Source organism: Xiphophorus maculatus, chromosome 8 (assembly GCF_002775205.1).
Source record: "Xiphophorus maculatus strain JP 163 A chromosome 8, X_maculatus-5.0-male, whole genome shotgun sequence".
Classification (NCBI taxonomy): Eukaryota; Metazoa; Chordata; class Actinopteri; order Cyprinodontiformes; family Poeciliidae; genus Xiphophorus; species Xiphophorus maculatus.
This window is the reverse complement of record NC_036450.1, coordinates 19947169-19974003: the sequence shown is the minus strand read 5'-3', so window position 1 is coordinate 19974003 and position 26835 is coordinate 19947169. Positions and strand designations below refer to the sequence as shown.

Below are 26835 nucleotides of genomic sequence, written 5' to 3'. Positions count from 1 at the left end.
CCAAGAAGTGCACTCCAACTGCAGTTGGATCCTTTGGCAGAGGAAATTGGCAGGAAATAAAGATGAAAATCAAATAATGCTTTTGTACAAAAGCATTTTTTCCTGCATAATCAGAATGCTGCTGAAAGTAACCACTACTTTTGTTCTCTCTCTCTTCAGAAAGACCTAAACAGAGAGCTTTATTAAGTCTGATTGGAGCTGAACTAACAGATAGTTAACTAGTTTCTTCTCAAACTGCAGGCAACATATCCAAACTCTGTGTTCTCTCTCTGGTCATGCTAATCGGAAAAATCTCCCAAGAATCAACTTTCCTTCTGAACATTTTCTTTCTGCTGTTCAGGCTATTTTAAGCTGAGAAAAAAATCACACTATGTTCATGACTATAGTCCCAGAAGGCCCAAAGTGCCATCTTTGTTTCATTTCTTAGATTTCTACAAATTGCTTCGCTTGCTGAACAAAGACTAATGCTTCAGTGTTTTACAAGAAAGCTATTAGAAGGTGCGAAAATGGAAATCTACTTAATGCTCATTCCATAGGCAACTTGGTACCCTTCAACAAATTCATGATGGTTTTAATGTGCAGGACTGAAGAAGTGTATTGTTAACCAAGATAATGATGATTTTTTTTATGTTTAATCCTGTGGAAGTGACACAATATCTATACCAGAGAGGGCGTGAAAAGAAGCTTGTGAAATGAAGATTCCCTCATGGTAAATTTCCAAAATCCGATAAACTCTAATCAAGTTCTTTGGTTAGGAACAAGTGTTCAATTAGTCTGTTAGCAAAATTAATCAACCTGCCAATCAGATGGCAGCTGGGTATTTAGGTGTCTAGGTCTAGGCCTGGTGAGGACAACCAGCTGAAGTTCAAACTGAGCTTCAGAATGGATAAAGCTTAGAGAATGGTCCTGAAAGCCTCTGCTGCAATACACCTGAATAGAATAATTAGGTCATTAAGGCTCTGGAGAACTGATCTACACAAGATGCAGGTGATTAAGCCATTTCATTCCAGTGTGTTGTACCTGTGGCACATCTAAAAACTGCAGGACAGCGGCCCTTGAGGACTGGAGTTTGACACTCTGTCCTAAAACAATAGTTATTTCAACAAAAATGCTTTGCTCTTATGAAAGGTCAGATGAGAATGGGCAGATTGCTTCAATATGAAAGAAATGCTAGCTTGGATTGTAACTCATTCCAATTAAGGTATGTAGAAAACCATCTCTGAATGCATGACATGTCAACCCTTGAAAGAGATGCAGTTATAGCCACAAAATACCTCAGGACTCCTGGTAACAGTCAGCAGAACTAGATAACATATTGATAAAAGCATAGACTGGTTCAATTGGTCTTGATTTCAGCTACAATAATTGTACAATAGGATTAGGACTTGTCATGCATCATGGATAGACCCTGCCTTGGATCTATGGTTCAGTGTGGTGGTGGTGTTATAATGACACAGTTTGGGTCTCTTGGTTCTTTTCGAGCATCCCTTACGTCTGACCACATACTTTCTACACAGTGAAAAAGTTCGGGGTTGTCAAACTAAGGCGACTTATTTCGCACAAATGTTTGAAGGGATGTTTCTCATTTTCATACTATTTTATTTTCCCCCAGTATGGTTAAGAACGTGGCTTACTTCAAAATAAAAATAAAAAAGCATGGAAAACATGACTTACAAAGCATGCTCGGTTTATGCCTCGTATTCTATAATAAGCAAGGCCCCATCTTATCAAAAAGCTGATATTTGATGGGCTTCGCCGCTACAAAGATGCGCTGTATTGTCTGGAAAAAAAAAAGAAGAAAAGACAAGAATGAAGGAAATCATCAGGCGATTGTAGTCTGAGGCCCGTTCACTCCAATCTCCTTGTCTTCCACTGCCACACTTCAAAGACGTCTCTGGAGAGTAGCTTCAAAACACACAGCTTTACAGGCTTTTTGAGGACCGCCACCAAGTCCCAAACCAGGCAAAAAAAAAATAATAAAAAAAATCTCTCCAGTTATTTGTTTAAAAGTGGGTTTATAGTACTGGATGGGCTTTTTTTTTTTCATCATTCTCTTTGCTTGACGTCACTTTTATCTTCCACCCCAGTGTTGCAGTATTTTTTTTTTCTATTTGCTTTCCCTCTGTTTGCATTATCCTCCTTCACTCTCTCCTGCTGTTGCTTCATCCCGCTCTACCCTTGCAGTGGGCTCAGATGCAGTAGCCTAAATCTTATCGGAGTGGAAGTTCTGCCAAGTGCTATCCATTACAGGAGAGTAGAACGGCAATGTTGTGGTTTTTTTTCATATTTTAACTTTTATCTCCATTAATCCCCTCCGTCTTTTACCCCTCTCACTCTAACATCAGCTCAATTTTCTTTGCCATACTCATTATCTTCCCATTATATCTGCTCTCCCCCCCGTCGTTATACCATCACCCATGTCTTTTGATCCAACTTTTCATTCCGACTAATCTCTCTTTTCTGCCAACTTTACATGTCTTTCTTTTCCCTTTTTTAACTGTAGGATATATGCTGCTTTCAGGATTGATTATAAAAAAGAAAAAAAACATATTTGACAACACACTGCCACTATTTTCTGTCTTTCTTCCTTAGTTGTTTGTTCTTTCTTCTTTTTTTCCCTCAGCTTGTCAGATTTTATTTATTTATTGTCTCATGGCATGTTCGTCTTCTCTTCCTTTTTGTGTTTTCCAGGAATGGGTGACAGCCACTGACCTGCTCATCTCTTTGGACAGGCTGAATACCTTTGGGGACGAGTTTTTTAAGGATCCCAAAGTTCTGCGCTCGTATTTTTATGCCATCTCTGATTTTTCTGTGGGTGGGAGGTAAGAGAACCAAAATAAAAAAACACTAAAAAAAAAACATCATTTTCAAAATGCTTTTAGTTTTATTAAATCCCCTTTGGTCATTTTTGGAATGTACAGTTTTTGTCTATGCTGAATTTAGAATTGCAGGTAACCTGACTGAGAAAGGAGGCATCAATTGGTGAAGCAAAAAATGTCTTTGTATTTTGACCAAAGACCCATATATTTATTGTAATATGGAAAACTCATTAACTCCACTAAAATTGCAGCTCTTTTAAACGTTTTCACTATTTGGACAGATGAATGTAAGTGGCTGTTTTAGTACAGACTGCTCTCGATTTATGTAGATTAACTTACATCTGCCTTACTTTAAAACTATGTGTTCTTGTCTGTCCCTTTTTGAAGAGTGGAAAGAAATTGAAAATATTATAATATCTAATTTATATCCCAATTGATAATTTTATAATAATATCCCAATAATATATCAACAAATTCATTCTCCAAAGAATCAGAAAAACTCAACTCACTAAAAGTGTCTAAGCACTCAACTAAACTTAAATAATCAAAGTTTGCCTCAAGCTGTTTCTTACTTTTGTTAGAGGCACCAATATTTTTGTTTTCTCTGAACATTTTTTTAAATCTAATTGTCCATTGTTTTTACCATGAAAGGTCTTGAGTGTAGTTCAAAACACAGGCCAAATGGTTAAACTATCACCTTAATATCCCCTCTTTCTGCCAGTCAATTTACTGGTGATGAAGTTAAACCAGTAAAATACTCCACACTTCTTCCACTTTGGATTTGTTGCTCACACTGAGATCGGACATGTCACCACAAACCACACTTCACCCTGGTTGCTACATAAAAAAAAAAGGGAAAAAGAAGTGGACAATTAAGTAGTTGAGATGGAGTGTTCTGAGAGAATATAAACTTGATGTGACACCTGTCATAAATGTTTAGGATCACTGCATCGGCGTGACAAATTACCCAGCAATGTCGCAACACCTGGGGGACAAACCCACAGAGCACCATGTTGGCCTTATATCTGGACAGTCTGTTGAAGAACATATGCCTTTACACTCTGCTGCCTCATGTCAAGTCTGTGAGTTAGATGCTGTGAAAGATTTGTTGTGATTTTTTTTTTTCTTTTTTGAGTTGAGCATCAATGCAGCTGCCGCTGAATATGGACCGGTGCGTGAGCTGATGTGGTGGCCTCTAGGATGGAGAAAATAGTTTCTGACTGAAAGCTTGGCTGCACAACGGCACTTTCTGTGCCCTCCTGTTAGCAGGGTCCGAAACCTCAGCTGCTTCATGTGTCAGCAGATCAAACTCTTAAGCGGCTAATCCATAATGGGAGGTTAATTCAGTCCCATTGCCCTCACTAAATAAACCTCAAAATAAGCAGGAATTGTGTAAAACTTCAACCCACATCTCTTCTCTTATGTTTAACTATATAAGTGTAACTACATCTAGGCCTGTCACAATAACAAATTTTGCTGAGAAATTAATTGTCTCAAAAATTATTGCGATAAACAATAATACTGTTTTGAAGACCATTTTAAACTGATGTAATGGTAATAACATATTGCAAGCACATCCTGCCAAAAATAAATGCACTTTATTTACAAACAAACACTTAACACTGGAACTGGTAAAGAAAACAAAAATAAAATGGATTCTCAGTCTCCGTTAACAAAAAATGCACTTGAATAAAAACTAAACACAACATAAAACCAAAGTGGAAATAAAAACTACATTCAACCAAAAGAGAACAGATTATGAAGTCTGTATACTATATTGACCCTCAATAATCATTAGATTTAGAGAGAGTAGATAGGCATATCTGACTACCTGATGCAATAGTCCACTCCTCCCTAACGCTAATGAAATGAGGAAGGGAGGGTCAGTGGAGAACACCGGAGTTTAGCCTTTTTTCATCCAGTGTCATCAACAGAAACAGAAAAAGGCAGGAAGAAACGATAAAGCGGATAAATTAAAATGAGGTCAATAATTTTCATTTATCATTCCATTAATTGATTTATTGTTTTTTGTGACAGGCCTAACTACATCTAGCATGTGGTGTTAAAAAAAAAACCCTGTACAGACGTGTCTGTTGGACTTTGAGTATTTGGTTTGAGTTGTGTGTTCTGATGATGTCTTTTTTTAAGCTTCCTCCATGACATTCTTTTCAGTTTATTTGTATTATTTTATTGGTTATCCCTTTGGGTCTTCCAGCACAGCTTTCAGTGCTCTGTGTCACTTATTAAGTTCCTCTCAGTCTCCTAGTATATCACTTCCCTTTCAGCTCCCCGCTCATCCCATTGATTATGATCACCTGGTCCTTGTTTGCACTAAGCACCCATCCCCACTGCACTTTTAGCTTGCTCCGTTTCCCTTATTGTCTCACTGAATCCTGCACTTGGCATTCATGAATCCTGTTTCTCTCAAGCCCATTTCCACGTTTGCAGCTGTCTGTAACTTCTTGACCTTGTTCTTCCATAGAAACTTGTTATAATTCAGTTTAAATCTGCCCTACTCTTAACTGCATTTAGGTCAAACTCAAAGCACATTTGTAGAATCAAAATGTAGGGGCATTTTTTTTATATTATGTGACAGAACAACACATTTTCTCTCGTGATTGGAAACTGTGGAGGAGTTACAGGCAACCACTGCTCAGTTGGAGGACTCTGTTGAAAGAACAGGAGTTGCACTTCACATAATGGAAAAGTAGCAAGAAGAAAATCATTGCAAAAACATCTATCTCTTTTCTTCCACTTCACAATTGTGCACTACTGTGTGTTGGTCTATTAAATGAAATCCCAATAAAACACATTTAAATGTGTGAGCTGTGACATGACAAAATGTGGACATGTTCAATGGGTACGAACACTTTTGCAAGACATGACATAAATTTTAAGAGTTCTTGGGTATAGATCAGAGGCAGTTTATAGTCACTTGATTGTTGTCTTCTCAGTGATGGTGGAATAACTGGGTCTGAGCCTCAGGCAAGCAGACATGTGATTGTAGGACAGCTGAGTAAATTTGACAGAGGTTGCCACTCGGTGACAAATGTCTGCCCCTTATTGCAGCAACTTGACAAAACCCTGCAACACTGTCAGAAAATAATACATACAGAAAAAGTAAGCCATAGCTGGCAAGAAATTAACCTGTCCATTTGCAAAAGTGGAGGAAATAAATTTTAAAAATCCGTATTTTAAGGAGCCTTTTGTCAGAAATCTAGAAAATATTTACTTTGTTAAAAATGTTTAAGTACTTTTAGCAAGCAAGGAGTTTATGGCTCCTGCTAATCATGAAATTGTCCACAAGATTGTATATTTGAAAGGAGTTGGTCTTCCAGAAGTATAAAGTGTTCACTGTATCACTTTATGCAGCACCTATAGATACACTTTGAAAAATGTCTTGCAATTTTATCAAGTCACTTGAACTGCCACAAAATAATCCGACGACGAAAACCTTTTCCAAGATCTCATCTGAAAACTCTGCATCGTACGTTTGCTACCTTGATGCATATTGGAGACAGGTCCTGTGGGTCGATGAGTCAAGGCATGGATTTTTGCTCCAATTAGCAAAGCTGTGTTTTGTAGAAAAGAAGGTGAGAAATGTTACTCAAGACACACATTTAAACTGCTGGCAGGGGGTGCATTCTGATCTCGCCTTGGGGAACATGTTGCTGCTGGAGTGAGAAATGGGGGATGGGGGGAACCTACATATTTTAGAAACCGCTTACTTTTTCTGTTTAAAAAGTTGGGAAGACAATCTCAAATAATGACACTCGGGGCGGGGGGGGGGGGGGGGGGGGGGGGGGTCGTCAAATTTGTAAAAGTATTTTGTGGGTGCTAAATGAAGGCAAAATTGAGTTTTTGCATGTTTTTAATTCTACAGCGAGAGACAAAATATAATACAATATGCAGGTATGCACTGGAAAATCAGTGCTGGTTTTGGTGTGAAGCCGTGTAAAACTGTTAACCAATCAAAAAAAAAAAAAAAAAAAAAAACTAGTACCTGTCACAAGACTGTAGAATTGATTCTGTCTTCCAGTGAAGGTTATCTGATACTTTTGCAAATTATTTTGGAATAATAAAAATATATATAGTCTGAATTTATTCTCAAAAACCTTGTTGTCAAATACAAAATTGAAATCTTATGTTTATGGGACATTCCATCAGATGCATCAAATGGAGAAGTCATTAAGCAGAGGTCTAATAAAGTACATCTGTATTATGCAACTGAAGCACAGTGATTAGTTTCTGCCCCCTTTGGACGTTGTGATTGGGGTGATCTGAGGGACGGTTGTCAGATCTGAAAGGATGGTTTAAATGCAAGTTGGTGTGAGGTGAGGAGTGGGGTGGTTGAGGTCGGAGGATGCTGAAGTGGAGATGTCACCTGAGGTCACTGCCAACAATGTGTAATCATGCGCAATTGTAACTTTTTGAATTTTCGGACAAGTGTGTATGTAAACAACAAAAAAATTTATTTGATTAAAATCTTAGCCTTAATAAATGCATTGAATCTCCATCTATTTGCGGTTGATGTTTGTGCCTATCTACCTATCTGACCGTGTGTTCCAAAGTTGAGACGTGGTCATTACAGTATACCTCCAAAATAAATTAGGATTGCATCAGAATTAACCCGACTTTGATTTTTCTCCATGAAAATATTTCAATGTCTTTCAGGTATATTGTGCTTTAAGCCCTGGCTGTTTCAAGCATTAAGGGGGAGGTTCCGAAATGTTTGCAAGTCACTTTAAAGTAAATAGTGAGCCAACAGTCGCTGTTTCATACAGCACAAGCCTGTTGCTCTTTGTCCTTGTCCTTTGGCTAGTATGAGTATATTAGCAGTGGCACATTAACACAGTTGAAAAGTGCAGTCGCTGAGGGGGAATGAAAACCCCACCTCATCTCAGACCACGTTTATGCCTGTGAGGGATAATACAAAGTGACAACTCCGTATGGTGGAAATACCCTCTCACTTTCCTCTGCCTTCAGCTCCGTCCGTTGTGTGCACATTCGTTCATGGTGTCATAAAAAAGCACGGAGAAAGAAAAACACAAGGAAAGACTGGACTTGCAGGTGTAAAAATGTGTCTCATGTTTCCCTTTAGATGCAAGTGCAACGGCCATGCCAGCGAGTGTGTTGAGGGGGAACAGGGTGGCCTGGTGTGTGCCTGCCAACATCACACAGTGGGAACCGACTGCCAGAGATGTCACCCCTTTTACCAGGACAGACCTTGGGCCAGGGCCACTGGGGATTCCGCCAACGAGTGTTTGAGTGAGTAGCTTGATTCTGGGGGTGCTGTCATGGACCCACTAGGTGCAGCCATCTGGAAAATCCACAGGGCAGTGTTAAATTCTAGTGACAAGCTCAGGTTGTCAGGGGCTGTGTAAAATCTATGAGTGTGCTTCGCCCTTCATCACTGAAAGAAAGAAAGGAGGAAAAAAAAACAACAGACATAGCAGTCTTACAATCAAGTCCTAACAAAAACTGAGTTTTTAAGCTGCACCTCGTATTCACTAAGCTACCTTGATGCTTAGTAATAGACTAATGGGCAACTTGGAATTGTCCAAGGACACAACTACTAAAATTGTACTGTACTAATTCACATCACATTTTTATTTGCAAAACTTGTTGAAAAGAATATTCTCTTTTCCTTTCACTTCAGATGGTGTGCCACAAAAATTTCTAAATGACATACATTTATATTTGTGGTAGTAATGCAGCAAAATGCAAAAGAGTTCAAGAAGAATAAATACTTTTGTAAATTGCTAATCGATTCTTCCACCATTTCTGTGTTTTATATGTTTGCTGGAATACTCATTTGTGTTTCTATATACATAAATTAGAGAATTATCCAGATTGGCTCACCCAACCATGAGCTTTTACTGAGTGCTGCCAAGGATGAAATGTAATTGGCTGAGGAATGAAAGAAGAGTGCCTACCAAATTGTTTTTTTACTTTATTTTTAACTTTTTTTATATAGAATTCTATTAAGCAGCAAGCATGTTTTAATTACTCTTACTGAGTTCCACGCAGATGGCGTCCTAAATATACTGCTGCACCCAACTAAATCAATGCCATATATTAAGAACAAGTCAAATACAAGAGAGAATATGAAAGCATAAAGCTGATTCCTTTGTGTAATTGCGCAGCTGAGAGCTCATTCTCACTAATTTTGCCTCAGAAGAACAGTCGCCATAATTTATTCTTTATTGTTCGGGCAAACTAATTTGACAAAACACTTTCCTTTCAGCTCATGGATTTTGATCAACAAGTCTGCATCGAACAAAACAACAAATACACAAAAATGTACATTTACCCAAGTAATAATTGTAGTTATGTACCAAATAAGTTGAAAGATGCTAAACAATACGTAACATAAAATCTGATATTCTGTATACTTTAATTTCTGAGGAAAGTAATTGTTTGCACTCATTTTTTTTTTCTTAGAAAAGAGCGTAGACAAAGTTAAAAGCATGCAAAGACATCTTCATTTAACGTGTTTAGTTTCTTGAGTTGGACTCAGCCTAATTCACACAAACTTTCAGTAGTATTGAGGTGGAAGCTTTGGAAAGAGGAGTTGAGTGACCCGGTTTGTCCGCTCTACAAACAGTTTTGAAATGTTTTGGGGATCATTGTTCTCTTGGAACGTCCGATTCTATCCAGGTTTTAGCAATTTGTCATGATTTGCCAGCCTAAGGCGATGGTAAATCAGTTTGTATTTTCAGAAAAAAAAAAAAACTCAGGCTGTTTCAATTTGTCAAGAATTGGAGAGGGCACCGATCTCCTCCAAAATGGAAAAACAGTAAATCAACAATTTACTGTTAGAGGAGATGGATTGAGCTATCTGGCACCAAGTATCAGAAGTAATTTTTTTTTATAGGTCTTTTTTCTTCATCTTTGTTTAGTGGTAGATTTATCTTTTAGCACTGAGCTGGGTTTGGAATGACAAAGACGTGTAATAATTTTTCAACATTGTACAAGATATTAGGGATGGATCTGTGTCAATTTATTTAGCATTCAGAAGTTTTGTCCTAAGTGGAAGTGTAGAAAATCGAAAGTGGTGTGTTTTATGCACGTTTTAATGCCATAAAAGGCTTTAAGAACAAAAAGATGCCACTGTAAGCAAATGTAAATATATGCAAAAAATTTGAGGATTGTAATTTCCAAGATGAATTTAAGGATGTAGTCTGTTGTGTATTTATTTCTTGTACAGACAACAAAACAGCTTTTAGTAGCCTAAGGTGAAAAAGTTACATTTGATAAGCTTCCTGATGACTCCGCAAGGTATAATTTTCTCTAAGTCACTGGGCCTTGAAAGGATCTAAAGACCTCCAACAAATGTATCACCCAGATTATTGAAATGATCAGCTTTGTAACCCAGCAACAGGAACAAGACTGTATTTCTGGTCTTAAATGCCGTGACACCTTTTGCCTCCGTTTCCATGTCACAGCATCATGCTACAAGACAGACGTCACCATTCCACTGAATGCCTTTCCAGTCGTGCCTCCGTTCAAACTGGAATTTTTCACACATCCATCACTTGCTGGCTTTTCCTCAGCCATCATACAGGCCTGCTAGTGGTTGAAGATTATTCCAGCTGAAAGTGGGCACACTGTATTCTGACAGCCAGTCAAAAGCTGACACCCAGAGACAGAAAACCGCTCTCTCGCCTGTTCACATCAGTTACCGTAACCTGCATATATTTGGGTATTTTGGAGGAGACCAAAGAAAAGGAGCCGAGTCTGCTGACAGGTTCAAACCTACACCCATATAAAAGTAATGTGACAGCCCTGGCTCACTGTTTTCCCTTGGAACAAATATTATACATAACACTTAGAGTTGTCTTTTAAATGCTGTGCAAGATGTCAGATATGTTCACCTCAGGGTAGTCTTTGGAACCTTTTTTTTTTTTTCAGTGCAACCTGAAAAAACTGAGACGTGTCTTAATGAGAATATGTAAAAGTACAACATAATTTAAGCCCATGGGTTTCTTAACGGTCGTGATCAGCTACCAAAGGACTGAGGGACTTTTCAGCTTCGCAGTTGGCAAATTCCAGCACGTCAGTATTGATTGTGACTCAGAAAAACAAAAACAAGCACAATTTTGAACTCTGATTGTGTTGCAATTCAGTACTGAGATACTGTGTTAAAAATCCACAGTGACTCCAACGTACACTTTCTGGCAGCCTACTCCAGTTTGCCCTTTCAGCCCCCCTTTTTTCCTGTCATCACCCCAGCTCTTGTTACAGATAAAAGACTTTCTGCTTCAGATCTGCCCAGTGCACTCATAGGACATTAAATGAAATGTGTTTTGTTTTTTTTATATAATTTGTGCTAAGCCTCACTGATTGAGAGGATGCATGTGATTAATACTTATGATAAAGCAGTCATAATTCTGCACTCTCTTTGCAGCAACAAACTTCATTGTGTTGTGCTTTTTTTTGAGACCAGAAAGTGGTGCATAGTTATGATGTGGAAAGTAAATGACTGCAAATGATTTGTATTCTTCTGCACGTTTTTTTTTTATATCTCTAAGTAAATTTCAATGCAACCAGTTGCTTAGAGATTAGTAAAGAGAGTCATCAGAGTGCATTTCAATTTCTCTGAAAATAAATCTGTTCTGCAAAGGAAAACATCAGTGAGCAAGTAGAATCATGAAAACAAACAACAAAAATTAGCAGACAGGTCAGAGATAAAGTTATAGAGATGTATAAGGCAGATTTGGATTATTAAACAATGTTTCAAGCTCCAAACATATCAAGCTCAAGATTTAATCTGTCATCTGGAAACGGATTATAGCTACACTGCAGACCTACTCATTTTTAACCATCAGAAGCCCATTGCATACATGAAGGAGGTGTAGGGATTGCTTATTTACAAGAAGAAATGTCATAAGTGTAGTTTGTAAGAAGTGTAGTTATAGTTTGCCGCAAGCCACGTCAGAAACCCAGCAAACACGTGAAAGAGTGTACTCCAGTCAAATGAGATTAAAATTAAACTTTATTTTGTCCTACCGACAAAGCACTGTGTGACTGGAAGCTAAAAAGTCACCTAGTAATGAAAGAAAATGAAAGGTACTCGGGTCAGATGAAACCAAAATTTACCTTTTTGCTGTGTGGTGGAAGCTAACGCTCCCCATAATCCTGTGTGGAGACTTTTCTTCAGCGTTGGTCAGGAGAGTTGGTCACCTTCCAGCAGGTGATAATCAATTGAATCAAAGCTTATTTGTGTTAAAATGACCCAGTCAAAGTCCAGACCTAAATCTGTAACAAGATTTGAAAATCTATTTTCAGAAACTCTCAATCCAATCAGACTGTAACAGAAAAATGGGGAGCAATTTCAGTGTTCAGACGTGCAAAACCGGAAGAGAAATTGCCCAAAATACCTGTTGACCTTTGATTGCAGTGGTAGATGTTTTTAAAAATGCTTATTACAAAGTGAAGCTAGATTTTACTGAATCATGTTTAAATTCCTTCTATTTCACAATAATCAACTATGCTCTGTTGGTCTACAAAACAAAATTTGATAGACCAAATTAGTTTTTTATATCTTTTGTTTATATCAAACAAAAGATATAACGTGTGGAGTTGTAAATGTGGGAGAATTTAAAGGGTCCAGGACATTGTATTACATCTTGATATCTGTTAGATTTTTTTTTAATTGATTGATTGATTACTTTATTGAACAGACTCCACATGGTCCACATATATGCACCGCAACTCGTAAAAAATCTTCTAAAAGACTACCACACCAATGTTTCCACAAAGACATGTGGTAACATAGCATACTAATTATTATTATTTTTAAACATTTTGTTTTCTGAGTAGATTCTCCTTAACCTTGGCCCACTCTTTTTTCATTAAAAGACAGAGTTTAAATTGCTCAACACAAACATAATTATACACACAAACAACTTACCACTGATCATTTTAAGGCAGCAACCAATTACTGTTGCTTAAAACAAATCTAACAATATAAAGAGAAGCCAAGAATGTTTTTCAGAGAATATTGTTTTTACAGTCGCTTAGCAGAAGGCACAATTTATAACAAGTTTTTGACCTTTTCAGGGCTAGAAAACCATATAGACGTTCAATAGAATCATAATCAAGATAAACCAGAACTTCCAGATATCCAGAAAATAAAAACCTCATTGATCAACCACTTTATTTCTCACAAATCTGTTTTTTTTCCTTCAACAGTATAAACTCTGAAATATTTTAAATCTTCTTCTACCTCAAAGCCAGGACTTCAAGTGTAGCAGAGTCTTTATTGAAAAATTAATTTGGAATAAATTAATTTGAAATGTTTGATCTCCGTCTTTGCAACTTGCGTTTGCTTATTAGTTGATGCTTTTTCAATGTGTGGAACTTGTTTGAATTCATCTTCATAAGCATGGTTGTTGGGGCCGGGTTGATAACAAAAAGAAATGTCTGTCTTTCAGATTTAAAGAAGCATCAAAAATATTTTCACTCTTTTTTTTTAAATCCTTTAAAGGACTATAAAACATGTGCATGCCCTTTTGAAGTAAATTATATTCTTTTTAAAACGGTAATTAAAAAAGAGGATAAACCCATCAACAGTCTGTAACTTCTGCATCATCGTCACTCTGAGAAGCAGGTAGTGGAAATGGGTATGTCGTGATGTTTTTTGGGTTTTTAAAAATTTAATTAGTGTATACATGTTCATGAAACTACAGCTTTATAGTTTGTAATGTTAAAAATGTGTTGGCAAATATGTGAGAACTAAGAGTTGAATCTGTGTACAGATGTGTTGGGATATAATGGAATATCATTCTCATCAAGATTCTCCCCTCTGAGAATTAAATCCTTTATAGCCTGTCAGTTTGCAGTGGGTCCCTGGAAAATTCATTGTTTGCCTGATGTTATAATAGGTTCAGCCTGAGGCTCTTTCCATGGGGACACACTTTAAATTCCATCATCACATCTTTGAAGCTGACATATGCATTTGTTTAGAGAAAAGAGTCATTTTCTTGAACGTCACCATAAAAAGTCATTATTTTAAAACTTATTTTAGCCTCGTCGGAATACTGCTTTAACATTGTTGAGTAAAGGTTGATTTTTTATTTATTTTTTGTAAGGTAGACTTCTTGTCATTCTATTTACTTTTTTTTGTTTTTAAAAAAGAAGAGTTAAGCTAATTTGTTTTTACTGCGGCCGCAGTTTTTCAACTTTTGTTACAGTATAACTCTAAACATTAGATCGTTACTGTTTGACGCTATGGTTCTAAGTTAAAGTTATGATTTATTTGTCTTATTGCAGTTTTATCTAGCCTGCCTTCCTTCACAATTTTACTCAATCTTAACCCTCTTTTTAAAAACAGAGTTAGAACCTCCGTTTGTAAATCTATTCCCAAATACAAATATATTTTCTTAATTTTAAAGGCACAGCAATCACTTCTAAATCTTGATTAAAGTGTCTGGGTATATTATGTTTATCACGGCTTGTTGTTAATTAGCATAGAAATTGAAAGGGTAAAATATTTCCTATTTAAACATATCAACCACACATCACAAGTACAATGTGTGGTTGATAAATTCTGACCCTTATCGTTTTTAGTTCTTTTTAATAACATGTAATAAGTGAAACAGACTATCCTTTTGACAAAATTATTATTCTGGGGAGGGAAACCAGGAAACTGCCCGACGTCTTGAATTATTCATTCCAAAGTTTTTCTGTTTTTTTTTTTTAAGAATAAACAGACTGTGCAATATTTTTGTTATACCCAAGTATGCTTCCACACAGACTAAACAGTCTGGATTAGCAAACCTAAAGTCTTATGATAAAAACCAAGCCAGGTTTTGTTCAGGCGGAGATTTCCTTTCCTTTGCTCCTATCAATCTCAGTGTGAAGTATCGCGACAAACCTAATAACTCGATAAAATACACGTCAAGTGTCTTCACATTCTTGTCAAGTAGGAAAGAAACCGTCTTCTACCGATTTAAATATTAATTATACAGTAACTTGGCTGAATAGTTCAATGACTAGGATCAAGCTGAAATGTAATTGACTTTTAAATCAGTATTTATAATTAGACTCAATTTACTGTATATTTTTTTATTTTTGCAGGTTGGTGGTTATTTTTTTAGGAAGGTGCTGCTGCGTGATTAATAAAATCTTACACAACACTCAGAAGTTTATTAAATAACCAAAAACTGATGTATCAATTTCTTGAAAGTGTGTCTGAATTTAGTGTCAAGGGAGATGGATAACCCTAGAAAACTAGATGCAATATTTAACAAATATATTTTTAAATTAATTAGAATTTCAGGGAAGGAAATGTGAATTGTTAAATAATTGACTTTTTTTTTTTGAAGGGGGGGGGTTGTTGCCTGAGAAAAGTTTGCTTCACTGAAAGAAATACAAAAAAATATATTTTTTAAGGGTTAACTTTAAAAAAAAATTTTTTATAATGCATAACTGTATAAAATCTTTGCTAAAATTATTATGCCTTTAATTTGATGTGTAGGGTTTTTTTGTAAACTCTTGCTTTATGTACATATTATTCTAAATAAATGTTAAAACGAGCGTCTCACACTTATTTTTCAATCAAAGATGATTTTGTTTTTTGGCATTGGAGCGATAAGTCTTAATTTTCTCCTTCACCTCAACAGTTTGTGCTCTAAAACTGCTAGATTAAATCACTTTAGGATTGATCACAGAGTGATAAAGGTTTGCAATATCTGTTACACAATTTAATGGGAGAGAAAAAGAGGCCAATTCCCACACACACCCCTAACCCCTAATTTGATTTACAAAAAGGATGATGTTTTCAGACCTGAGAAGCTTTCTCTTCAGGACCAAAAAACGCTGTCTGTTTTATTAAATCAGCCAATGCAATGGTGAGAAGCATTTGCTGGAATTGACTTTTTTCCCTTCCAATTGGACGTTTGAGGGCAATCGCTAGCACCATAAATGAGATTAAGCAAGTGAGGTGCAACGTGCCAACCACTTGTCAATATTTATTACACAGCCATAATAAATATAACAATATAAACTATCTTAGTTAGTTACTAAAAGACCATTTACCACCTTATTTCTCTGACAATACTCTCTGAAATTTACAATGTGGACTTTTTTTTCATCCTAAACATTTTTTCTTTGCAATTCTTTGAATGTGTGACAAAGGTGAGATGTATGAAACTTCAACTTAGTTTATTTGTAAAGAATTCAGTGCTTCACTTTTTCCACATTTTTTGTTACAGCCTGATTCCAAATTGAATTAATTTAATCTCTTTCCTCAAAATTCTAGACACAAATAGCCCATTTATGACGATGTGGAAAAAGTGAGATTTTTTGCAAATTTATTAAACAGAAAATCACATTAAGTAAGTATTTACCGTCTTTGGCATGAAGATCAACATTTTTCTGTTTTCACTGATCCTATTATAACAGAATGAAGACATTCCTATTTATTAGCACAATATTTATCAAGAAAGCTAAGACATCTTCTCCAAACAACTTCTTTAAAGCAGTAAGTTAATCTTGCTGCAGTAAATGCATTACCAATCCCAGTGTTGGAAGATGTTAACCATCCTTTGAAGAGGAACGTTATAGACAAATTAAAAATAGTAACGTGGAAATAATAGAAAAACTTCAGTTTGTTTGCAAATGGCAAAAAAAAAAAAAAAAATTCTTATTGTGAATGCCAACAGATTGTGGGTCACACAGGGGTCTCATTTACGTAGAACAATCTCATGTGCAACGTGACGCCTCAAATGCTCATGCATCACCTTAGGTTTCTTGACCAATCCGACATCTCATTCATCCGGCAAATTAAATGTAAAAGAGAGAAATTATTGTGCCTGCAGGGATTCTGCACCATTACTGTTCTTCAATTGTACCATGGAAATATTAATATATTGGACAGAAAAAATAACATTGTTGTTTGCAATAGTTCTCTAGCAAATAAATCGAGATGGCAGCGGGGGTTTTTTTAAACTCTTTTACATCATGCCCTGCTCCTGATTGATGATGCAGAATAGAGGCTTTAATGAGTTAAAAATTGATATTAGTCATTAGCTTACCACTAATGAGAAATGAAACATGCTGCCACTGACTGCATTTAGCATGATTGTATATTTAGTTCAGGGCTAAAGTGTAGAGTGTTTTTGTTTGTTTGTTTTTTCCCAGTAAGGTTTGCCAAAACCTGCCCTTGAATTTTTATGTTTTATTCTGTTACTATGTTATGTTCTATCAAACAGCATATAGAAAAAAAATAGCCTTTCTGTCTCACTCTTAGACATATTTTTTGTGAGCTTACAGTAGCTCCTCTACAGGTAGGAGAGTTTGAAGTGACACACTAGAGTGTAAATAAATGGCTTGGAAAATAGAATACCATCATCACCCACAGACCCACCAGTAAAATTGAAAAAAACAAACAACTGAATAAATATGTCTATTTAAAAACGCCCCCCAAAAAACTAGTTTCTAGAGGACGTGTTTGGATCTTTCCTTTTTAGCTTTACTCCAAAACTTTTATTTTTTTCTGTTTTAGCAAAGTCTAGAACCAACCTGCTTCATATTTACAGTACACTTGACTTTGAATGTGATGACATTGCATTTTTACAGCTACATTATACAGTGTTTTCACAGGTTATTATGAACTGTAAGAAGATATTGATGGATAAAACCACAGAAGTAGATTGTTTCTCTTGCCGTGTGTCCACACTAATCTGTTTGAAATAGATCCCCAAGCGGCATTATCGAGGCAATGTAGACGGCTACATATGGATGATATGCAAAAAGTAAAACTTGCTGAAGATATTCAGATGGAGTATGAACTGCTGATGTACAAGTCTCCAAAGGAACATTAGTGCCACTGGCTCACAATTTTTTGTGAAGGCAGTGGAGTAGTTTTCCCTCTCACTGAGGAAATGGGGGTTTCCTAGAGAAAAGACATTTAATTAGATTACAACCACTCTCAGAAGGCTCATTTAGACACATGATAAAGTGGATACAGATTGCCCTTTGTTCTGCCAAATTGCTGACCTTGCATATCACCATATGTTCTGCTTTATGCTTCGTGTCACTTCTGTTTTATTTCTATATTTAATCAAGGTTATAATTTAGCTTTATTAATGTCAGGACTACAATTTTTCACAAACTAAACTGGTACTTTTGCAGAAACAAAGGCTTTCCCTAGTCCACTTAATCAATGAATGTTTACTCACACAACTGACTTCTAATTTCTGTCAACCCAAACCTTAGTCAGGCCTCTAAAACAGAGAGGGAGATATCAATAAATTAAGATATAGTTTTCAAAACAGAGTCTTGCTGTGCCATTTGTACTATTATTACTTGGCATCAGTTCTTTGTGTTTCCTCTCCCCTAAATTTGGATTACTCCCCAAAATACCTAGTGTCAACAAACCACTAGTATGCTCCTGGAGCAGAGGTGAGCTTATGTGGAAATGCTGCCAATCAAGATATTTTGAACAATTTGAGCATAAACAGTATGAAAACGCATCACTACAACGCTAACGAAATATCATGTTAGTATCAGAATATAATTTTCTCACAGTTCCTTTTATATTAACAGTCTCAGAGTTTAAATTGGTCAATCTGCAGCTTGCAGGTATACTCACAGCTGGTTTGTTTTTAACCAACAGTTTTTTAACACTGTTGGTCTTTAATATAACCAGGTGTGTAAACAAATCAAAAAGTTGTGCTTAATTCAATATTCCCATCACAGTTGGTGCTCATTTAATGCTCACAGGACTGTGAAGTATTCACTTTGACTAAAAAGCACTATTTTTGTTCCATGACATTTTTGATGTCTTCAGTTTTCACCTTGCAAGTTTTTCATTTCTGTTTTATTGTTTGTTTTTTCCCCCATCTTCTTAACTGCACCATAGTCCAACTTGCAAACTGTAACAACTCATACTAGGTATTAGCTGGCAGCTGATGAAAACCCCAAATACTTTATTCAAACTACTTTGGCCTTTTTCCAATACAACCCACGCAGAGCTGCTTGACTCTGCTCTACTCATTCATAAGGGTTTTTCCTCCAGTAACTGCTACGTGGTACCAGACCTCTTGTTTACTGTTGCATAAGACAAAAAGATTTGTTTTATCTCAAATATTTTATGTTATGACCTCAAAAACCATATGGAAAAGGTTATGGACAGTCATATTTTATTACTTTTACATTGTACTTAATATACTTATAGATTTTCTTTTAAAAAATATACAAGTTTCCAGCTGATTAGAGGTTCAGTCAATAACTGAAGTTCATGTTTACGCTGCAAAATACAAGTTACTTTATACAGCATTATGGAGTAGGAGAGTTGTGTTAGAATCAAATGGTCAGATTTGGGCTTTAATAGCTTATTTTCTGCATGATGTACAATGTATATATATTTTATTTTCTTAAAATACTTACATTAATTTTTACAGAACTTAAAGATAAATATTAGGCAACCATTCTGTTTTTCAAATAATCTTTATATGTATTCTTGCATACAAAATCTGGTGTACCTTTAGCAGCAGTTTCCATATTTGCAGGGTTTTAATATACTAATTACATTAAATTCCTCCCACTCTTTGTTTATAGTTTTAAAATAAAACCCTTGCCAATTTACACATCTTCAAATGTGAGGACATTTTTACTGTTTGTTGTAACATTTGCCACACAGCATTTTGAGTTATTCAAATACCCGCATCCCACTTTGGTTCTGCTATTGAGAAACACTGAATTTATGCCAATGCTGTTACAGCTTAAAGTTTTCCTGAGTTCATTTCTCCAAGTTTCAACTCTGATGTTTAGCCAGAATTGTTGTTGGAGGAGGTGGCTTCATCGTGGGAAAAAAAGAAAATGTTGAAGCATAAAACTGAATGTGCCTTCAAATGTGTGTGCAACCTTCTTAGTGCTGCTTAGTGGGTTCTGTGGTCTGCAGGCTCATATTGAGAAAAAAGCAGCATGCTGAAGAGGTGGCTGTGGGTGTGCAGAGCTGTAAATGTGGTCAAGATGGCCGAGCAAGTTAAAGAAAACTCTTTGGGGGGTCTTTGGGTTAAGAATGTTGGGGGAAATGCCATGAAGTGGTTTGTTTCAACTCTGTCTACAGCTTGTAACCATTTTCATCCCACAGACAGGAAGGAGATTAGGAGTAAAGCCAATACAAAGTGCCACCATGTGCCTTAAGAGGAACTCAATATTGATTTTTCAAGTCTCCTGAATCCTGCAGTAGTTCCCCTAAAACATATCACCCATGTAATGTTTTGATAGTGTTTGTGGAGATGCACTGTGAAGCACATCCATCTAAATTCTCCACCAAACAAAAAGGTGCTCGGCTCAAAAGCTGCACCACACAATTCAAAAATAAATAATAATTTAAGGAACAAGAGAAAAATCTCCGTCATCGTTCATAGCTTCACCTTCTGGTCTGGGTGAAATTCTTCCAGAGAAATTCACTTCAATGGGAGAAAGTCCAGATAGAGCAGTGAAAGGAGATTAGAATCGAATTAGGAAGGCAATGACTCCATAACTCCACTTTATTACAAAGGATTTGGACACACATTGGTTAAATCTGCCAATAACTGACGGTTTTCTCAACAGTAACTTGGTGTGACAACGCTAAAATGAAACACAATACAGATAGCAATTAAGGCAGTGTAAACTCAGCAAGCGAAAAAGTAGCAAAAACGAAGGTCAGATCACTTGAACTGAGAAAATCCAGCAAATGAGTATGAAAAACTATGCAATATGTTTTCTAAGAAAACTTCCCATGACGGGTAAGAAAGGAGTAACACAAAAATTAGGCTAAAACAAATGCTTTATTTATCTTTTAGGAACAGCAGGGACACTCTTAATGCCATATGTTATCTTCAGCTTTATGAACAGCCTTCCTTAACAGATTTTTCCCCCCTTGCATGTTTAAAGATACTTTTATAGGTCACAGCTGTCAACTTAATTACACATCATCCAGTGGACCAATAAAAAAGATTATTGACTTATTAAGAATACATTCATGTCTCTTTTAGGAGGTTTTCCTAAATTAAAAAGACTCATTATAACACTTCTCTTCCTGTGAGTTATTAGTGTCTCTGTGACTCAGTAAGTCTGCTGTTCCCATCCAGGTTAAATCTACAGGGTAGCTGTATGTCCCTTTGCTCACAGCCAAGAGACAAGATTATTTATATGGCAAATTTAAAAACAACTACAATTCACCAAAATGATTTCTATGGTTAAAAACGAAAAAAACTAATACAAAACTATGTTCAATAAAACTATCAGAAGAAGCACAGATGTCCTGCTTCACTATTTGAAAGTAATTGAAAACAAATGGGTTTTTTTAGCAGTGATTTAAATTGATTAGCTGTTTAAGTGACTGATTTTCAAAGCCAGGTCATTCCAGAGTGGATCACCTCTGAAAAGACGCCATCACCTGTTGGTTTTAGTCTGCGTCTGTAGGTGTCAAAAAACAAGTCACCAGTGGAACTAAGAGTCCTTGTCAGATCTTAAGAGGGAAGCTGTGTGGTGTCAAGCCATTAAGACTTTTAAGAGTTAGCAGTATGTTTTTTTTTTTTTTTAAAGGATTATGAAGAAGCAGCACTATGGGAAGAAGAAAAGTGTGAATAAGTTTCACTGCCATTTTACATTTGATTTAATGGATTTTATACAAAACGTGGGTTTACAAAGCCTGCAGTATCTACAGAGACCAATGCACTGAATCCCACTGAAAACCTCCTGGTTATTCCACCAAATATTGATTTCTGAACTCTTCCTGAGTTAAAACATTAGTATTATTATTTCTAAATGAATATGAATTTGTTTTCTTTGCATTATTTGAGGTCTGAAAGCACTGTATCTATTTTGTTATTTTGACTGTTTCTCATTTTCTGCAAATATAAATTTTTTGCTTGGAATTTCAGCAACATGATATTACTAGTTCACAGAATAAAAGAACAATGTTCATTTTACTCAAACATATCCCTATGAAGAGTAAAATCAGAGAAACTGGTAATTTTAAGTGATCTCAATTTTTTTCCAGAGCTGTATATTACAGATGGCTAATGCACGAAATATTAGCACCTAAAACTACACAGCATGGTGCAGTCTGATTGAAAACTATTTAAGCAATTTGTTAAATGCCACTTTCAGCATATTGATGGCAACAAAGCAAAATTAGATGGCACTACATAAATCAAAACTAGACATTAAGCAATACAACTTAGAACTTTCTCACTACAAAGTAATATTTATTCTGTCCATTTTCTTTAGAAATGAGAAACATTTTCAAATGATCTCGGCCTACAAGTAGAGTACATTTTGGCCAAACCTAAATTAGTACAGATAATATGGTAACTAGGATGCTGCTGTTACTTAAAAACCCCTGAGTATAAGTTCACACAAGTCTGTCTTTAGCAGATGTCTTTAAATCTCTAAAAATGTCACTAAATGCCACGTTCTACAGTCTACACTAGCAGAAATGCGACAGTGGCTCAAGCTGCTGTTGACGGTGCCACCGCCTGGCTGTCAGCCTGCCTGACCTGCAGCGGCAGCAGCACCACTGGCTGGAATGATAAAGATAGAGTGGATGGGAGGTGACAAGTGGAGACAGCTGAATTTGTGCACTGGCGGCCCACCAGTGCCAATCAGAGCCTGACTCATGCAGCAACTTTCTGCGTTGGAGGAGGACAGTGCTTGTCAGATTTGGCTGCGCTATAACCAGTGGGACTGTAAACGTGATAGCAAGGGGAATCAATATTTGTCAGAAAAATGCATTTAGTGTTTGAAAATATACTTTTAGCTCAGTAAATCCAAAGGGATTTGGGATATTCCATCTGCTGGAAGTCCTTTTTTTTATTAGAGAGATGCTTATTTCTTCATTTCTCCACCTTTTGAATTGATGGCACTTAAAATAAAGTGAGGGGAAAAACTGAAGTGAATCTCTCGCTTTCATATTTACTTTCAGGAGCTTTATTGTATTGTTAGTCTTTAACGTAATCCTTAATCTTATTGTGTATCATCATCATTTTAGCCGAATTGTATTTCATTTTCAGATGGATGACAATTTGGATGGATACAGTTTATCTATTGTTAAGAGGAAAGTTATTAGGTTAGCTTAAACTTTTGGAAAAAGCATGGCTCTCCTTCCTCCTGTTAGCCGGGTCGCGAGCGGATCTCGTCACAGCTGGCAAGGAAACGGCAGGCACAATGACGTCACAGATCACATAGTTTAATTCATACTAAGCACCGCATGAATCCGTTAACAGAGCTGCAGAGGTACAGAGATATACATTTTATACAGACAACATGAAACAGACAACACATAAGACAGACAAAGGCGCCCACGTGGAAGAAAAGATGAAAAAAAACTCTCTCCTCTCCGGTGATGACCTGAAACTATAAACCAAAAGGGTGTTTCCCTATTTAATATATGCAAAAAAGGCATTCTGCTCTTCGACCAATTAGAACTCCCTCAGGCCCCCAAAGAAAGTTGGGACTTCCTGATTTATAGCAAAGGTGCCTGTTTTTTATCTAAGCAGAGGGCGGACTACCCCGTGGTCATCTCTGCCTGATACGGAAGATCCCTGGCGCCAAGAAGTCTCTGACCCCTTTCGGACTGTAAATTTTATTGCTCTGTGTCCGCGGGGGAGGAAAAGGGCCCTGCTTTGTTTGAATATCTGCTATTGTGAGCTCCCCCATGCAGAAAACTGTCTTTATTTGGAACAGAAAACTGTTCCAAATAAAGTGTTGGCTATCCCTTTACACATGTCGTAAGATTAAGTGTATTTTAGCATTAAATAATCATTTTCCTTAGCACTATGCTTTTCATAAAAACAGTTTGTGCCATATTTATGTCATTTAAATCTTGGAATATTTAGCAGCTTAAAGTTCTGTTCTGTAGATGCATATCAACATAGAACAGGGAAGGGGAAACTTTTTGACTCGTGGGTCACAGTGGGTTCTAAAATTTGACATTAGAGCCAGGCCAGGAGCAAATGTGTTTGTGTGAACTATTAAATGAATGACGTCAAAGGTTTAGTAGTTACTAAAGCATGCACCTGCAAGGCCTATGGTACAAATTATTTGCCACAAGTTATTTTTTCATAACACAGTAGGAACAGTGTTGTGGGGTCCCTTTTCTGCCGGTTCGTCGAAGGCTGAAGTTGGTTTTGTTGTGGCAGTTCTCAGGATAGATCCGAGGTGTTGGTTCGTTAACTTGGATTTTTCATGGGCTTTGTTGACGTTTATGATGTTGAACGTCTGCTCACACACGTAGGTCGAGCCAAACAACACTGGCATCTTCTGAGCCACCCGCCGCTAGTTCGGAAAATGGCTTCGTTAAGCAAAACGTAAAAGTCACTCGGTGTAAGTGAGCTGAACTTCTTTAAAATGGAGTCAGACTGACGATTGATCAGTTCCAGCAGCACCTCCTGTGATGCTGTTTTGGGATCTTGTGACAGGGGACAGGACATCAGCTGAAGTGACTTGTCTTTTTTTTTTTTTTTTTTTTTTTCCAAAACAAAAGAATCGATGGCAGAATTCTTCACATAGGTCGAACAGTGATTAGCTGTACTTTTGTTGCGTTTTGGGTATCCTCTATTTGCAAAGCTAATGTGGGGAAAATGAGAGAAATATCAGTTTGTTGTCCACAAAGTTATCTATCCCCTGTAGATTTAAGTTCAGCTCATTCATGTGTGAAAATGTCACACATGCACAAGCAATAAGCAAAGCCACACAGCCAACCTCACATCAGGAAATTTGTTGCATTTCCCCATGAACTCCAAACATTTGCTTATCTCCTCTTTTATCTCCACACTCATTGGAATGCTATGCCCAAGCTTAACCAGACTTGTACATGTATTTTTATTTTATTTTATAAGAAAAACAAAAACAGACTTACTTTAACAATAGTGATAACGTCCTTATGAGTCACATTGGTTTCCTACAGAAACAAAATAAATTTAACAATGCTGGAGTCCCCTCGCTCGTATGATGTTGGCAAGTTTCACATGACATGATTAAGCTGCAACACAGACTCAGAGATTCTTGATGAAAATGCCATCCTGTTCAGGGATTTCCTCTTTCACTTTATGTCAGACTCCTGACATTTTTTCAAGTTAAATATGGCGATCCATGTGTGTGACACTGGCGAGTTTACTCCAGGGTAGCTTCATTCTCTCGGTGACATCAGCCAACTCTAGCCTCTTAAGTCTTCTCCTCATGTTTGTCCTTTGAAGGACTCCTTGGTCTAAAACTCCTCTGCTGTTAAAATCCTTGGTAATCCCTCAGATAAAAATAAGGAGCTGAGTATTACCGCTGTATATTGTCATTCAATAAATTTTACAATGAAGAGTTTTTCCTTTTCAGAACTGAGAATGAAGAGAAGGACTCTACCTCTACATTTTTACAGTGGTTTGACTTTAATTATTTTAGCAAACTTATTTGCTGTGAGATAAGAGCACATATTGCATTAGAATGACGACCATTTTAACTCTGAGTTATGGGCATGAATCTGTATGCTTAGCCAGTCTGCAGTCGTTTGATCCAAAACACTCTCGGGCTGCGATAGTTGTGCTTTTCGTGCACCATGAGCAGACATAATAGACCTGATTTATCATCATCTGCAGACCGCAGACATTATTTTAAACAAGTGTGATACGGCAAAGAACTTCAGTGAACCGCAGTGTAAAATGTAAATTAAGCAGAGAAGCTCTTTTCAAAAATGTTGCCCTTTGTTCAGTATTGTACTATCTTTAGAGAGATGCCACTGCCATTTCCAATCAAAAACAAATTTATTTGACAGAAAATGCATTTATATTTAAATCTGGCAGGTCAAAGTAGACCTTGACTGCATCTGTCAAAGCGTATGTATAGAATTAAACACTAATCCTTTTGTGTTTAAAAGCTTTAAAAGCTGGCAGGTCAAAGTAGTTTAAAAGCGTTTAAAAGTGTTTAAAAGCTTTAAAAGCTTTTAAACACAAACACATCTTTCCAGATCACCAAAATTCCAAATGTACTTTCTAAATATTTAATGTAGCAGAACAACAAAGAGAAGGTAATTGTAAAGTGTGAACAAAATGATACATGGAATACAAATTAAAATCTGACCAGTGTGATGTAATAGCCTAGTCAGTTCCTGGCTATTATTTTGGCTACCTATTCCAACATACAGTATAAAAAAGGTTTTTGAAGGTTGTTATCCTGTTGCAATGTGAAGCCCCAACAAAACCTAAACCTTGTTCAACCTCTACAGAACCGTCGCGAGCTGGAACTTATACAGTCCGTGTCAACATGCGAGCAATCCCCGCACACACACATACACGCAAACATATGCACAACCGCTAACTTACTTTTTGTTGCAGCTTAAACTGACGCGGTTCGTCGTGGGTGCACACGCTGTGCTCCTGCTGCAGTTATTATCGTCCTTCCTAGCCTGTTATTTTCAGCTTCAAACATTTTCCCGGTTCTATTTTCAAGCAGGGCTGTTTCCGGGTTGTGGCGCATGATGACGTAGTGATGTCGTCAGAACGTATCGAGTGTTTTCTATTAAATTGACCATTTTATTTTTGATCACGTTTTTTAATATATGTTTTCTTTACTACCTCCCTCCCCCTGGTATTTATTATTACTTTGTATACTCCAAGCGTTTTCTTGAGTTAGAAGTAATTGTTTACTTATTTTTTTCTTGTTTGGTCTTTCTGTGGGCGGAGCCTGTGGCTTTAAAAGCAGGGCTCTGCCAGGGAGTCAGTCTGTGGTTAGACTCCTGACAAGTCACACTGAAGGTGATGCTGTTTGTCTGTTTCATTCTGCCTTGGATGTCCTTTGTACATATTCTGCACCTCTCCTCTTCATATGAAGAAAAGCGTAATAAATTTCACTAAAGTGATCTCCGGCCTTGGCCAGTCATTTTTGGTTGCCCAAGTCATAATAGAACCCGTAAAAGGAAGGTGCTACACATTACTTTTTGCAACTTGATCATAAAGTTACATTTTGGTCTCGTCTGACCATAGTTCATTTTTTTCACATGTTTGCTGTGTCATGACTTTGGAAA

At 36.8% G+C, this 26835-nt stretch overlaps 1 protein-coding gene across 1 annotated transcript in view; it reads left to right on the top strand.

Annotated features, from left to right (window-relative positions):
• Positions 1-26835, top strand: part of LOC102228440 (laminin subunit gamma-3) — a 129810-nt gene that overhangs the window by 21920 nt on the left and 81055 nt on the right. The window contains exons 3-4 of the mRNA XM_014468646.2: positions 2692-2822; positions 7921-8087. Coding sequence (XP_014324132.1) covers positions 2692-2822; positions 7921-8087 — 298 coding nt within the window. The remainder of the gene's footprint in view (positions 1-2691; positions 2823-7920; positions 8088-26835) is intronic.